Source organism: Emys orbicularis, chromosome 19 (assembly GCF_028017835.1).
Source record: "Emys orbicularis isolate rEmyOrb1 chromosome 19, rEmyOrb1.hap1, whole genome shotgun sequence".
NCBI classification, from domain to species: domain Eukaryota; kingdom Metazoa; phylum Chordata; order Testudines; family Emydidae; genus Emys; species Emys orbicularis.
This window is the reverse complement of record NC_088701.1, coordinates 1,631,253-1,646,255: the sequence shown is the minus strand read 5'-3', so window position 1 is coordinate 1,646,255 and position 15,003 is coordinate 1,631,253. Positions and strand designations below refer to the sequence as shown.

Genomic DNA, 15,003 nt, shown 5'->3' with positions numbered 1-15,003 from the left:
AAGAACTGGTGAGCGCATCCCATGCATTGATTGCTCCTGTGCCAATTTCACAGAACTTCCCAGCTCATCATCTAGTATTTAGTATCAGAGGGGGTAGTCGTGTTAGTCTGTATCCACAAAAACAACGAGGAGTCCGGTGGCACCTTAAAGACTAACAGATTTATTTGGGCCTAAGCTTTCGTGGGTAAAAACTCCACTTCTTCAGATGCATGGAGTGAGAATTACAGATGTATATTTATAATTTACAGATGCAGGCATAAATAGACACTAAGTATATTTATGCCTGCATCTGAAGAAGTGGGTTTTTACCCACGAAAGCTTATGCCCAAATAAAATCTGTTAGTCTCTACGGTGCCACCAGACTCCGCGTTGTTTTCATCTAGTATTTGGACTGCAGTAGCATCCTGAGGGCCCCGTTGGGTAAGGTGCTCTACGTACCCACCCCCACCCAGAGAGCTCAGTTTGGGGCGTGACTAGCAAGTTCAGGTGCCCAGCTTGGCCCTATAAACAGGCCTGATTTTCAGAGGGAGGGAGTTCATTTTGCAAAAGTCAGGCCCCGTTAAGGGGGTCTTAAACGAGGCACCCCAAAAAACCCACACATCGCTTTTGACAGTCTTGGCCTTCATCCTCCTCTCTGCAGAGCAGAGGCTGCCATCACAGCGAGATGAACTGCCGACGAGAGGGAAAGGAGGTACGTCTGCCGTTGGCAAGGAGACATGGTGGTATGGGAGAGGCTGTGGGCTCATGGACTGGGACTCAGGTGACCTAGGTTCTAAACCCAGTTCTGCCACTGACCTACTGGGTGAACCCGGCCAAGTCACTTGACCTCTGTGTCCCCGCGCTCTCTGACTGGCCTGTTCAGACTGGAATCTCTTTGGAGCCTGGAGCTTTTACAGCGTTTAAGGCCAGAAGGGACCATTCGATCACCTAGCCCAGCCTCTGGGATAGCACAGACCAGAGAATTTCCCCAGTTATTCCAGTCACTTGTGTTTGGCTAAAGCAGGGGTCTCAAACACACGGCCCACGGAGTTCTTTGCTGCGGCCCGCCAAGCTCCCTGCGCCCCCCAATCCCCCCGAGTTATTTCCTGCGGCCGCCAAGCTCCCCTCACTGCCGTGCCCCCCTTTCTCCCCAGCGCGCCGCGTTCCCGCTCCTCTGCCTACCTCCAGGTGCTTCCCGCTGCCAAACAGCTGTTTGGCAGCACTTAGCACTTTCCAGGAGGGAGGGGGGGAAGGAGCGTGCTCAGGGGAGGGGGTGGGGCAGGGGTGGGGATTTGGGAAAGGGTTGGAATAGGGGCAGGGAGGGGGCGGAGCCTCATGGAAGGGGTGGAGTGGGAGCAGGACTGGGGGCAGCGGTGTGTGTGTGTGCGCGCGCGCCTGTCCGTCGTGGGCATTTGGGTTTGAGATCCCTGGGCTAAAGCATCGTCCAGGCTGGATCTGCAGCCATCACGAGGGGGAAAGTTCACCACCTCCCCTGGGAGCCTGCTCCAAGGTTAACCACTCTTCCTAGGCCTCTGTGCACTGGCCTAATCTCTGCTAGGGCCTCTAGGTATTACCGGAATACACCCAATACTGGACAAGCCAGAGTGGGGAACCTATGCTAGGAGTCAATTTTTGACACTCCTGTACTTGCAGCTGCTGGCAGCCCCCACACTGGCCCTCCCAGCGGGCACCCCCAGCCAGTTCCAGGATATCATCAAGGAAAAGGGAATGTTTACTTGGTCTTTCTCTGGATAAACACCAGCCCGGAGGAAGGAGGCTTTCCAGCTGTCCACATCTTCCTGGGAGTCACAGGCCAGCTCAATCTGACGGAGATCTTTATACACATTCCTAGGCACGAAGAAACAGCGGGGGTATAATCAGAGGAAAGGAATTCCACAATCATGGCCTGGTGGGCCATCTCTATTGTTGGCCTAGACCAGGCAGCCCAAGGCCACTGACAGAATCCACCATCCCAGCTGGTACATGCAGGATCCCTTTCCTACAGGGCTCGGTGCTAACGCAAGGCCTCAGACTGGGAAGTCTGAAATCCCTTCAGAAAGCCTGTGTAAATATTGGCAGCTTTTCCTTCCTCCTAGGATAATCCTCATTAGATCACAGCTGCTCCCACCTCCCACACGCCACCCACTGGGCACGCTCCCCCTGGCTAAGCCTGGCGCGCCACCTGTCTCAAGATGAGCGCCCACCACCCCAAACGGAGTCAGAGTCGAATTAACCAGTACGGCAAGTGATCCGAGCGTTGCCAAGTACAGAAGGGCTAGGGCAGCCTTTTCCAGAGTGTGGGGCGCTAGCCCAAGAAACTAACTCTCCAAAGCGGCTGCTTTAATTGGAGGGGAAGGGAAAGAGTTTCTCGTCGTCATGGTTGCAAAGGAAGCCTCCAAAGCACAACTGATGCAGCAATAAGGACTTGAGTTTGAGAGAGCCTGAAACAATTGCTGGAGAGGGACGAGTTGTCCCATTCACCAGCGATGACTGTTAACAGTCTTGATCTTTGGAATAACAAGAGCACATCAGAAAGGGGCCATGAGACATGAATCTCCTCGGCCATCTCTACGTACAGTATACGCCGGGTGCCCAGCTGTTTGGGACAAGGCCTCCCCTCGTGGTGGGGCTAAAGGGTAGGCAGCATAATCGCTTGTTTCCCTGATGGGTTCAGCTTTCAGGAGCCTGGGAAACACTGTCAAAGCTCCCTCAGGGTCTGTCTCCACATCCCCTACCTTTGCTCCGTGTTGAAGATGGCAAAGACGTGTTTGTTAGACATGAAGCCCTTCTCCACATCCCGGATTTTCAGATTATCCAAGGGCAACATGTATTTCTTCTCCTTTTCCTGGAAGGGGGAAAAGGACAAAAATGAGCGTGAGCTGGGACCTGGGCAGCATTTCCTCCCCAGTCTAATTACTCTCCAACATCCATCCCGTGGCACATAGTGAAGTGGAGTCCCTCGACCGAGCGGACCAGGTTTTTCCTCCACCTCACAGCAAACCTCGTTTGAGGCACAGACTCATTTCGGCTAAGCTACTAGGTTTGTTCATAGGAACTGCCAGTCCAGGGGCCCCATCGAGTCGAGTATCTGGACTCTGACAGAGGCCAGTACCTGCTGCTTTCAGAACCACTACTGTTCAGGAGACGGTGATGGGATAACTTGCCTCCAAGGACAGTTCCCACCTAACCTCATCGAGTTTGGAAACCTTGATGCTTCGCATCCACCGAAGTGCAGGAACACACAGCTCTGCAATGCAGTGCTCTCTAGATCCAGGCTGACAGTCCCCAGCCCTAGCATAGGAGTCTAACTTATTAACCACAGACTAAAAAGGTCATGCAGATACTTCTCCACACGGTCCTAAGGGCCCCGGGCTTCGTGAGTTTCAACATAAATGTTACCTTTCTCTAAGGAGGTGCTAGAGCAGAAACGACGTTTGTCGGGAGGGGGATCCGGTCCCCTACAGGCCCCATGGGTAGTACTGGGCCTTTATGCCAGCTGCAGCACAGCTGTAAACCCATTTTGCATTGCAACAGCCACATGAGGGCTGGGCAGCCTAATGGAACGTATGCGAGTGCCCTCCGAGTCCATGGGTCTCTCCCACTCCCCTTCCAGGAGAGTGGGAGAAGTGGTTTTAGGAATCTGGCACAAAGGACACTGCTTATTTAACAGGCTGCAGGCCAGTGAAGTGAGGGGCCACCCAACTGAGTCACACAAGCCGTCTTGCTGCCGAAACGCCACATCTGGAATTGTTTATAACTCCAACTGCCCTGTGTCTCCAGATGCTGCGCGCACACAGCCCCAAAAGTGACGTTCTCCTTTGTAGAGAGGCCACGAACCTAAACCCTCCCCCCACAGCCACCGCCACCCCCCACCCCTCCGTATGATTTCCTGAAAAACCCACAACTTTTTTCCAGACTGGATTTGGTTGCAGGCTTTGCCACGTCAGACGAGACAAAGCGGATCCTTTTCACCGAACAGCTTCTCTTATAAAAACCCGGGAGGGGGAAAAAGGGGAAAAAAAAAAAAAAAAGCAACCCACAAAAACCATGGATGCCATGGGAGGTTTGAAACCGATTCCAGCCCAGCCTGCCCAGTGTTCAGACTACCTGTTCAGGAGGCTATAAAGGTGTACAGTAGTCTGCACATTGGTTAGATTGGGTTTGGTAAAGCAGCACCCAGGAGCAGCTCAGCGGACCCAGGTAAGGCAGGCAACGTATGCAGCTGTTAGAGGCTTCGCTTGCCCTCATTTTATCGTAAGCCTTGGAGCAAATGTTTATCGTTAACTGTTCTTATCAGCTAGAATTAACCAGGTGCAGGAGTTCTTATGGCTGCTCCAGTCACAGATGGGTTAGTCAGATTGATGTTTAAACCCATGTTGCTTTATGGTTCCATATTTAATACGCTTTCCCTCGCATTTGCCTAGACCAGTGCTTTTTTTAAAGTGCTTTTCCAGCGGCAGCGGCTGCTGGGTGTTTCTGGAAATTCTCTGCAAGCAGCAGCTCATTTCTAGTGGCATGGGGGGTAGGCAATTTGTGCCTGCTGAATACAGAGCCTCATTCATCTGCAGCCTGCTGGTTCTCATTACCCACAGCAGAGGGGCCAGACAAGCGCCCCCAGAGAGGCCTCCCCACAGGAAACGGGCTGCCTGGGATGGGGGTAGGGGAATAGGCTAGAATGAAATGCATCAGTTCTACATGTTTCCTTCTCTGTTAGGAGGTCGATTTAAGGTTTTTTAACCTATCTAGATTTACAGCCTCTCTGCGAGGAGAGGTTAATCTTTGCAGCTTGCTTGGAAGATAAAGGACAAGAACAAAGAACGTCTGGGTCTTCCTCGGGTAAGGGGGCTGCCTCCTGGAGCTGCTGTTAAACTGTACAGCGAGACGGGGAAATAAAGCTCTGTTAACATCTCCTTTTCTGAGCAGCATGTTCACAGAAACGAGAGCCCCCCGCTCACAATCTCTCTTCTGCCCACCGGTCCATCTCTCTCCATCCAGCCCTGCACCAACGCCAAGCCACTGGAGCCTGGCTGCGAGACGGGTGACACGGGGAGGGAAAAATATCCGTTTTTCAGACTGTGGGGGTGGAAGTGCTGGAAAATGTGAGTGCGGCGTCTCTGTTCCAGCCACCGGGGAGTGGTGCTTAGAAGGGACGCTGCCTCTGCTGCTTCTTCCAGCCCCTGCAGTTGACAGGAGCACAGGCTAGGATACGACAGATACCCCTTCTGTTCGGAGCTCTGGCCCGATCTCCCTAGCCGAGAGGACTAAGCCCAAAGAGGCACCAGCTTTCACCAAGACCTGCCAGACTGGTGTAATGAATTTAAATTTCCAGGCAGAAGCAGGGGACTATGGGGACTGATCCAGTGAGTGTTAGGGAAGCAGCATGGCCTAGTGGCCAGAGTACTGGCTGGGGACTCAGGACTTCTGGGTTCTATTCCCAGCACTGCCACTGGCCTGCTGGGTGACTGTAGGCAAGTCACTTCCCTCCCTGTGCCTCAGTTTGCCCATCTGTACAATGGGGCCAGTGATCCTGACCTCTGAAAAGCACTAGGTAAGAGCCAGGTGTTATTCAGTAACAATTCCCTGCGTCCAGTTGGCCGAGGGGCCCCCCAGGTTGCATGACAACAACATGGCAATTTTGTGCCCACACAGTAGTGATGCAAATCCCTCTGATCTGACAGGCTACTGCATTCTGAACACCCCAGCCGCCTGCCCACACCACACATTGCCATCTCCGCTTCCGAGCGCCACTATCCCTTCCTCCAGGGACCAGGAGAGACAACGAACAGCCTCGAGTTCAGTGGATCTGGCGCGCTAGGGGCACCCGGCTAGCCAGTGGCCAGCTACTGCCAAGCCCAGATCACGTTTGTCTAAGCCTGAAGGCACTCCCTGTCCACTCGAATAACCACATGCGGGAGGCACACGGTGCCACCTCAGCACGTGGTTACTATCCCAGCAAGAACCTCCTGAGTGACTGCGGAGAGGATGCTGCCAAGGGTGAATTTTCAGACACTGCCCCAGCATAGAATACTCGGAGCGCTCCCAACTCCCACGAGACTGCAAAGCCCCACAAGATGGCAATGAATGCCGAGAGGTTTGACTTTAGGAGCCAGCCCCAGGACACACTGCTACGAGGCATGTCAGACCCACACTCGCCAGCTAGCGGCTTCCCTTAGGTTAAGGCTAAGCCCCTACAATGAAGCGGATTCCCCCACTGATTTTTACTTGGTGAAATTCACTCCACCTCCTGTACCTTTCTGGCTCTCATGCACCAGCACAGCCCTGCAATGTTTAAACCCAAATGACTGTTCCACAGACGCTGGTTATTAAAAAGCCTCCTAAATCTCTCTGAACGACTCTGCAGTGTCCCTAGCTGCAATGGCCGGGAGAATTCTGCATCTTGGGCGATTGCAATTTCCCTTGGTTAGGGCGCGTGTGCACACACGAGGTTTGAACCGCGGAAGAGTTCCCTATGAGCTCAGGACCCCTTCAGGTCTGAAGTCTTGTGTATTTCAGTGTGTGGCTGTTCAGTGGAGGTGAGGGGGGCCGCGTTCTCTCTACTAGCCAAGGGGGTAATGATTTTGGAAGCTTCTTGCAATGCTAGTTACAGCAGACAAAAACCACCGAGACAATGGGGTAGAGACGTGGTTATGAGGAACTGTTTGGCACTTGCAGTCATCCCTGTGGGAGATACGCTGCCTCCACTAGACCAAGGCAGCTGCCTCTTGTATGAGTCCCACTAGCTCCACTTCTTATCTGCTGTTTACACAACTGACAGCTCCCTGGGAGTGTCTGGAGACATGGAATGTGCTGGCTGGGACCCTGCTGATTCAGAATGGCTGCCCATATAGTGACAAGAAGTCTGGGTCTTATTCCTGTGTGCACTTTAGCACACAGGGAGATGGCCGGACATCACTGACAGTCCAGTGGGGTCGTCAGCAGAACCTTCCATGGATTCAAACCCAGCAAAGCAAGCCAACACACAAACCAGCCACCTTCAGGCCCAGCGCAAGTCCATACTCTAGCTATTCCTGAGGGGAGTCAGCCAAACTTTACCACACTGGATTCAGGAGAAGGGTATGAGCCAAAGCATCTTTTGGGACTAGCCCATGCTCCCCCTCAGTTTCACGGGCAGCTGAATTTGGTAACTCCCTGCCCTGCCAATCCCACATGCCCCCACCACAGCCTGGGTCCTGTGGCCATGCCCACCACCTTGCTCAGAGAGCAACAACCGGGTTCTAAAGCGATGGCAGGAAAGCAGTTATTGGTGGTAGCCCCAGAATCTCACAATGAACACAGAGGTTTTACTTTAGCAGTCAGCCCCAGGACACGCTGTAATGAAGTGTCAGACCCACACTCACGATCGGCAACGGTGACAAACTCCAGGGGAAGTGGCTGCTCAGTCATGTTCTTCTAGACATTCCCATAATGCAGCTAGAATTCAAGGGTTTGAATCCCAGGGCTGGTCGGCCCCCCCCCAGGGTTTCTGTAGTGACGCTACAAGCTGCAAGTCAACCCAACAGGTTTCACCAGTAGCAGTTTAATCACAGAATATCAGGGTTGGAAGGGACCTCAGGAGGTCTTCTAGTCCAGCCCCCTTAATGAGCTGCTCCTGGTGGTGAAGCGGCACGAGAACATTCACTATGTGCAGAGCGGCAAGGCAGAATGCCCCAAGCTATATGCTGATCACAAGCACCACCTTTTACTGTCACCAACCAAGCCAATACGCACCTCCTCATCTTTGTACCAGGACAAAGACTCTGCAGTCAGCACGAACCAGTACTCCTTGGAGCCTCCTTTCATTATGCTGATGTTGTTAATCGTCAGCCAGCCCCTGCGGATTACCTGGAGGAAACAAGAGGAGTGGGAAAACGATGGGGCAGGGGAGAGAATAGGTTACAGGCTAGCTTGGAATCCTTATTTTCTGGCCACCCTCTCAACTTTAAGCTGCCTAGAGCAGAGAGGGGTCTGGGGCTTTCAGACTCCTAACATGCTGCTCATCGTTAGCCTGGGCCCTACTTTCCTTCGGAGTCTCGGCAGGAGAGTTTGTGGGTAGTGTCTGCCCCATGAAAACCTACCAGTCCTAGGCAGGGAAGCAGCCCCATTCCTCAGAGGGAGCCTGGCACATTTTTCCAGCAAGGAGCCCAAAGTGGGTTTTACCAAGAATAATAGGACAGGCCTGCAGATCTGACCATCTCAGTTGCATTCACACCTAGATTACAGCTCTCCAGGCAGAGGGCGGGGCCCCTTTGGGGAATCCAGACCAGAGAGGCACTGGCCACAGCGTCTGTACAGCAAGACAAAGACAGCTGGCTTATCCCATGGTGCTTCTGCTAGCCGTCACCAACGGCCTGGGGCACAGAGATGCAGAGCAGATGCACTCAAATCCACCTGGTCATCGCCACTGCGGTATTATGGAGGGGAGGGGAGGGGAGGGGAGGGGAGGGGAGTCTGAGCCCGCTGTTTATAGGCTACCCGGGTGCTACTCACCCAAGGGACCAAAGAGCTTTCTGGAAATAAGCCAACCTTAAGGGGCCAGGGCACGGACCCCCTGAATAGCCAGTCCAGGAACGAGGGTATTTGTTCCCCTCATCCCCTTCAGAGCAGGAAGTGAGTCCACACAACCTTGCGCCCCCTTCGAGAATGGCCAGGACAACACTATAGCTAGTTTGAACAGGGGGGTGAGCGACTCCCCTCCCTCCATTCCTCCGCTCCCCAAGCTGCACTCACTCACAGCAGGAAGCACATCTGGCTTCCTTCAAGGCTGCCCTGGACGTGCCACTAGAAAGCCTGTGAAACCATCACTCCTGCATGGCCTTTGGAAAGACTGGGCCTCCCCAAGCCAGTGCTGAGTGACCCGCATAGGACGGCAACAGCAGAACGGGAGCCGGGGCCAGCCACGGTGAAGCAGTACTGCCCAAGCCCAGCTTCGCAAGCAGCACGTTACGAGACGAGGAGGAAGCACTGCATTGTCTGGAGGCTTGCACAGCAGCTGGCTTTTCCAGGGCAGGCAGAAGCATTTCCCGTCACACAAGGAGCAAACAGAGGCCAGCGTGACTCAGACCCCTCTTCTGTAGGGCTGGAAGGGACCTTCTAGGTCATCTGCTAGCAGAGGCCGCCCTGCCATATAACCCTGTTCAGACGCTTAGCTTGATCATAATTTTGACCGGAAGGGGACTACTGCTGGCCAACATCCTCGCCCCCACGCAGCCTGAGGAGAAAGCTGAATTACAGCTGCTAGTACTGGCTGCTCTATAGCCTGTACCATCAACTCTACTGCTAAGGCTCTTGATAAAAATTCAGGCACTGTTCTCCCCCCTTGGTCTTTCCACGGAGGAGAAAGTATCTGGAGACCTCCTCAAAGAACAACCTGAGTCTCAGCTGCTATAATCCCAGTGCTCAGAAATCTACTGAGCCAAATTCATCACTGCTCGGAACACCGCTCGCTCCGCTGAAGCCAGGGGAGGATCTGGTCCTAGAACGTGGGTTTTTGTCCTGGAGGCAATGGACTTCGGAGAGCAACTCCCAGCAGTGGGTTCCCTAGAACAGCCGATGGTATAAAGAAGTCTCCAGTCTGGATATTCCAGCGTTTGTCTTTACTATCCCTTGCCTTTGTTGAAGTTTTTCATAACTGATCACCACAAAGGCAAGTCTTGGCAGCCCCCGAGGGGCCACTGAAAATTAGTGTCTGAAACCAGAGAGTCGTCATTAGTCCCACTCTCCAGACAATCCCATTTTGTTTTGTACCAAAAAAGCCTTGGGGCTAAAAAGCGGCTCACTGCTCAGCCAAACAGGGCTAGGCTGTGTCCTGTTACGCTGATCTAACTCCAGTGAGCGACGGTAGCACTGGAGACTACAATGGAACGGCAGAGCCTGCCCCAAAATACTTGGCGAGGTGAGAATTTTCCAGTGTTTCAAATCAGGAAGGAGTTACTCAGTGCCTTTTGGGCCCCTTCACGGTTGTCGTGCAATAGCTACTGAGAAGAGCAGTGCAGGTTACTGCCGAGCTCTCTGAATACAACAGACCCCCTTCCTTTGCCTCTGGAAAGTCTTTCCCGGTCTTGTCCACAGCGGAACAACGTTACCCTACATTACTTGTAACTCTACCTCAGGGTCTTAACGTAAAGGACTACTGTGAAAGCCAACGACACACAACTGGCCCAGCCCAAAGACTACAGCACATGGATACCGGATGCTAGTCTTCTGCTAGTCCTTTTTGCCTGCATGACCCATTTCCAGATGCTAAGGGGACCCAATCACTCAAGCCTGGGTTTTAGTTTCCATTAGATCAGGCCAAACGGCCTTTATCAGCTCTCTGAACATTAAGGTTACCCAGATGCCAGTGAATCTTCGATTTCTGGCCTGCTGAACTCCCCAGGGTGGAGGATTGTCCGGGAAGCCACTTATGATGAACAGCAAAACCAATGCAAGTGAGTATGAGAAGCCTGCTATGAACAGCCATTTAACAAGCATCAGATCCTGTAGCAACACCACAGGCTTGGTAAACCCAGAAGAGGTTACAGCCTGGAGAACTGTTCTCTGGCCCAACATCCAATTGTTACAATATCCCAAGAATTGGGCTTTAATACCTTCTTTTGAAGCACATTCTACTTTGCTACCCTGCCCTCTTTTAAAGAGCTCACAATAGGATTGATGATCACTTAGTGCCTAGGCCGTGCGCTTCCAGCGGAACAGACTCCACAGCAGTCGGGCGTAGGCCTGGACTAAAGGCATCCACAGGGACTACATTTAGAGGGGCCAAGACGCTGCGACTGTCCAAGTAGGGTTGATCACAGGAACATCGAGGGCTACGGTCACTCTACCCAAGTGCTCTGCACATGTTAGCATCACCCTCCCGGTTAGTAACGCACAGACACGAAGGAAAAGCTTTCAGCACGTGTCTAGAGGGTGGTCTCAAATCAGTCCAACGGATGGATTGGAGGGGGGTAAGCGACCCACATGGTTATGTGGAGAAGAGTTAAACACGCTAGATCTCGGAATTTCTTTGCTATCGCTTATATAGGAGCCACCTGTCAGCAGCAGTGATACGAGCACCAAGAACTTGCGGCTGAGAATCTGACTAGGGCAGGACTTGAGTTCATATTAGCTTCTAGCGCCAGGATTAGTGTGTGAAGCCAGAGAAGCCACCAATTTCCTGCCACGACTGTTCCAGAGGTTGCTTGGGAACCATTGTCAAGGGAATCCCACTAAGGTTCTTCTCATTGTCAGTGCTGCTCCGGTGGCTACCGACATAAAAGCCACAACAAAGGCAAACATGTTACACACACACACACACACACACACACACACACACACACACACACACACACACACACACACACAAGCTCAGTGCGTCGGCAGGCACAGGCTGCTAGAGCTAAAACTTAACTCATACAGATTTTCTGGCGGAGGGAAGGAAGGAGCCCTGAAATTGAGATGGCAAAAAGGAAAGCAGGTTAAAGATTTCACCCCTTAGATTGGCTCCCTTTTAAATTTGAGATTCGGATTCCCATTTAAACAAATCTGAATTTGAAGTGAATTTGGTTTTAAAGGACCAGAGGCAGAAGAGTGGAAGCAGGGCGTCTGACAGGTAGAGAGCATTAGAACGGAGTTGGCTTGTAGGCACAGTGCAGAGAAACAGGGCTTGGGTTGGTGGATGAGTGGCAGAGCCAGAGGCTTACACCTGGCCTCCTGGGAAGGCAATGATCAGCACTGGGGAAGGACAGAGACAGCTGTTTCAGGGCTGGGTGGGAGAGCTGTGGCAGCAGGGGCCCAGATGTTAAGGGATCAATTACGTAGCATGGAGCTAAGAGACGTTTTAGCAGAAAGGAAGGACTTACTCCTGGGAGCCAGAAATGCCCTGTTCTAATCTCAGCTCTGGCACGGACTAGCTGGGAGGCCCAGGGCACCTCTCTTGCCCCGACAAACGGGCAAAGTGACGCACCGTTACCAAGCCAGCTCCCAGGAAGGTGGAGCAGATGAGCTCATTTGTACAGTATTCTAGTCACAGAAGCAGCCCAGTAGAACACCCAGAAGGAGAGTCCTTTAAAGACTGAATACTTCCCCTTCATTGATGAGTGAGACCCCACCAGGGAGCACGCGAAGCACGTTTCTGGGACTGGCACCGCAGGCGGGATCCCTCTGCAGAGATGGACCGGAGCATGTAAATTCAGCTCTCCTGCCTCCAGCTTTGCACCGCTCCAAATCAGAAGCAGCCCAGTAGGATTGGCAGCTTACGTCCAGGATAGTCAGATCTCCACCTTCCCATCACCGCATTACAATCTGCATTCTTACAGCCAGCGATGGAGGACCAGCCTTGAGGGGACCGAATTGGAGACATGGGAGGCAACAGACAGGCCTTCCGGAGGATTCACTTAGTGCTTTGGAAAGGTCCATGAGACGCCACAAGAAAATGGAAGCAGCACAATTCTGGGAAACTTACAAGATGGCTACTGACGGCTGAGATAGAGGCTTGTAAGTTTCCAAAAGTAGGGAGGAGTCAAGCTGAGATCACTAGAGGGGTACCTGGGCCAGAACCTCAGAGTGACTGTAGCTCCAATGACTAATGGGGCAATACCATTTATGCATCTTCATGTGGGCAGACTTCCCCAGGGAGAGCATGAATGGGCACTGACTCAACCGTGGGAGGGGTTGGTTTGTCTCATCAGTGACCCCTGCATCAGAACCTGCCTTCTTGCCCCTTGCCTGGGACTGATGCCTTGCAAAATGCCACTAACCCAGGAGGATGTTTGATGGCAAGCAAAGCATTCTTTATGCCTGAGCTGCTGAGGCTTTCGCTGGGCTCATTAGATGCTTCTCTCCTGGGAGCCTGGACCTGCAGATGGTTCAGGGTCCCCTTGGTTTATCTGCCATCTTTAGTGGCAGCTCCACACAATTCCTTGCTAGCTTTTTGTGTTGGAGGATACCCAGAGCAGTGCCAAGGGTTGCTGGAATTCCATAAGGGTACGTGTCATCTTCTAGGGCCAAAGCCAAATTCTGTGTTGTACACTGAGCCACTACAAACTGGAAGGCGACCCACAACAGGCTCAAAACAAGCCAGTTGGCAGGGAGATAAGCACTTAAAATCCCCACAGACCAGCGGCTCTCAAACTGCGGGTCAGGACCCCAAAGCAGGTCGCGACCTCATGTTAATGGGGTCGCCAGGGCTGGTTTAGACTTGCTGGGGCCCAAGGACAAAGCCCAAGGGCTTTAGCCATGGGCATCAGGACTCAGATTACAGACCCCTGCCTGGGACTGAAGCCCTTGGGCTTTGGCTGACCCACCCCCACAGAGCTCCGGCTAGCTCAGGCCTCAGTCCCCCCTCCTGGGGTCGTGTCATAATTTTTATTGTCGAAAGGGAGTCGCACTGCAATGAAGTTTGAGAACCTCTGCCATAGGCTAAGTGGCCAGAAGCTTCAGTTATTCAACCCACACCACCATCTAGTGGGTCTGAGCACAGTGGCAGTGAGGCAAGGAACCCAGCTTTCTACTCCCAGCTGTGACAAACTCAAGCGAGGCCCTTCCCCTCTGCGCTTCAGTTGCTCCACCACGTGAGGGCCAATGCTTAGAAAGCTCTTTGGAGAGAAGTAGTGTCAACCACCCTACTTAGCCAATCCCAGTTCGGACCAGGTCTGCCTCTGAATCCAGCGTCAGGCACGTTTCCAGTCCACGTGGAAAAGGGGGCTGTTAGCTCCCTATTAAGGTGGTGTTGTTAGAGCTCCTTTTACCTCCGTCCCACCACAGCCTCGTGAGGACGTCTGACAGACAGAAGTGGTCTTCTCACGAGCCATTCCTAAGTGGCCTACAGTGTGTCTGTGTACATCTCCAAGGGAACACTGGGGAAAGTACCAGCAGGGCCACCCTGACCATGGTTAAAGACTCCTCCAGCCAGAAGCAACATGCATTTCCATTTTCTTGGGCAGTCCGTGATATTTGAGCCCCAGGTACACACCAGCCAGTTTGTGACCCACCCGCTCCAGAGGGCACTGTTCGTCCCGAGAAGGCAAATTGGTTTTCATTCAATAGAGACCTCACCCTCCCTTAGAAGCGAATACACTTAAAGGAAAAGCCCTATTTGGCAGCTGTTTGTACAGGCAGGCAAGTTACTCAGTTCTTCCTTACACAAAAGAAAGGATCATCTGAGGGGATCTTCCCCAGGGTAGCTGCCTGGGGGCAGACGGCTGTCAGAGAGGGCAGTTGCATTGGTGCAGGTAACCTTGATTTCAGGCAGGGTTGGGTGCCACCAGCCATTTATGCTAGTGCAGCTACTGCAGGGGGTGGAATGCAGGCAGCTCCCAAGGCCTAGGAATTGGAGGCAGCAGTGCTGTCAGCTAGCCCGCAAGAGACCTGCCCCCACCCACCAATCTGGCTCACTGGGTTTACCCACACTTACTCCAACTCATGCTCTGCTTCCCAGGAGAACCATAGGACTGGAAGGGACCTCGAGAGGAATATAGTCCAGTCTCCTGTACTCAAGGCAGGGCTAAGTATTATCTAGACCAGTGGAATTCAAAGCCGGTCTGCCGCTTGTTTAGGGAAAGCCCCTGGCGGGCCAGGCCGATTTGTTTACCTGCCGCGTCCGCAGGTTCGGCCGATCGCAGCTCCCACTGGCCCCGGTTCGCCGCTCCCGGCCAATGGGGGCTGCGGGAAGCGGCATGGGCCGAGGGATGTGCTGGCCACCCTTCCCGCAGCCCCCATTGGCCGGGAGCAGCGAACCGGGGCCAGTGGGAGCTGCGATCGGCTGAACATGCGGACGCGGCAGGTAAACAAACCGGCCTGGCCCGCCAGGGGCTTTCCCTAAACAAGCGGCAGATTGGCTTTGAGAACCACTGATATAGACCATCCCTGACAGGTTTTTGTCTAACCTGCTCTGAAAAATATCCAATGACAGAGATTCCACAACCTCCCTGGGCAATTTATTCCAGTGTTTAACCACCCTGACAGGTAGGAAACCTAAACCGCCCTTGCTGCAATTTAAGCCCATTGCCTCTTGTCCTATCCTCAGAGGGCAGAAAGTCCCCATAATGC

The 15,003-nt window shown here is 53.1% G+C and overlaps 1 protein-coding gene across 2 annotated transcripts in view; it reads right to left on the bottom strand.

Annotated features, from left to right (window-relative positions):
* DNM2 (dynamin 2) overlaps positions 1 to 15,003 on the bottom strand; it is a 55,623-nt gene that overhangs the window by 3,400 nt on the left and 37,220 nt on the right. For both annotated transcript variants that reach the window (XM_065419722.1, XM_065419721.1), the window contains exons 15-17: positions 7,708 to 7,821; positions 2,715 to 2,824; positions 1,716 to 1,827 (exon numbers count right to left, since the gene is read on the bottom strand). In XM_065419722.1, the coding sequence (XP_065275794.1) occupies positions 1,716 to 1,827; positions 2,715 to 2,824; positions 7,708 to 7,821 (336 nt within the window). The remainder of the gene's footprint in view (positions 1 to 1,715; positions 1,828 to 2,714; positions 2,825 to 7,707; positions 7,822 to 15,003) is intronic.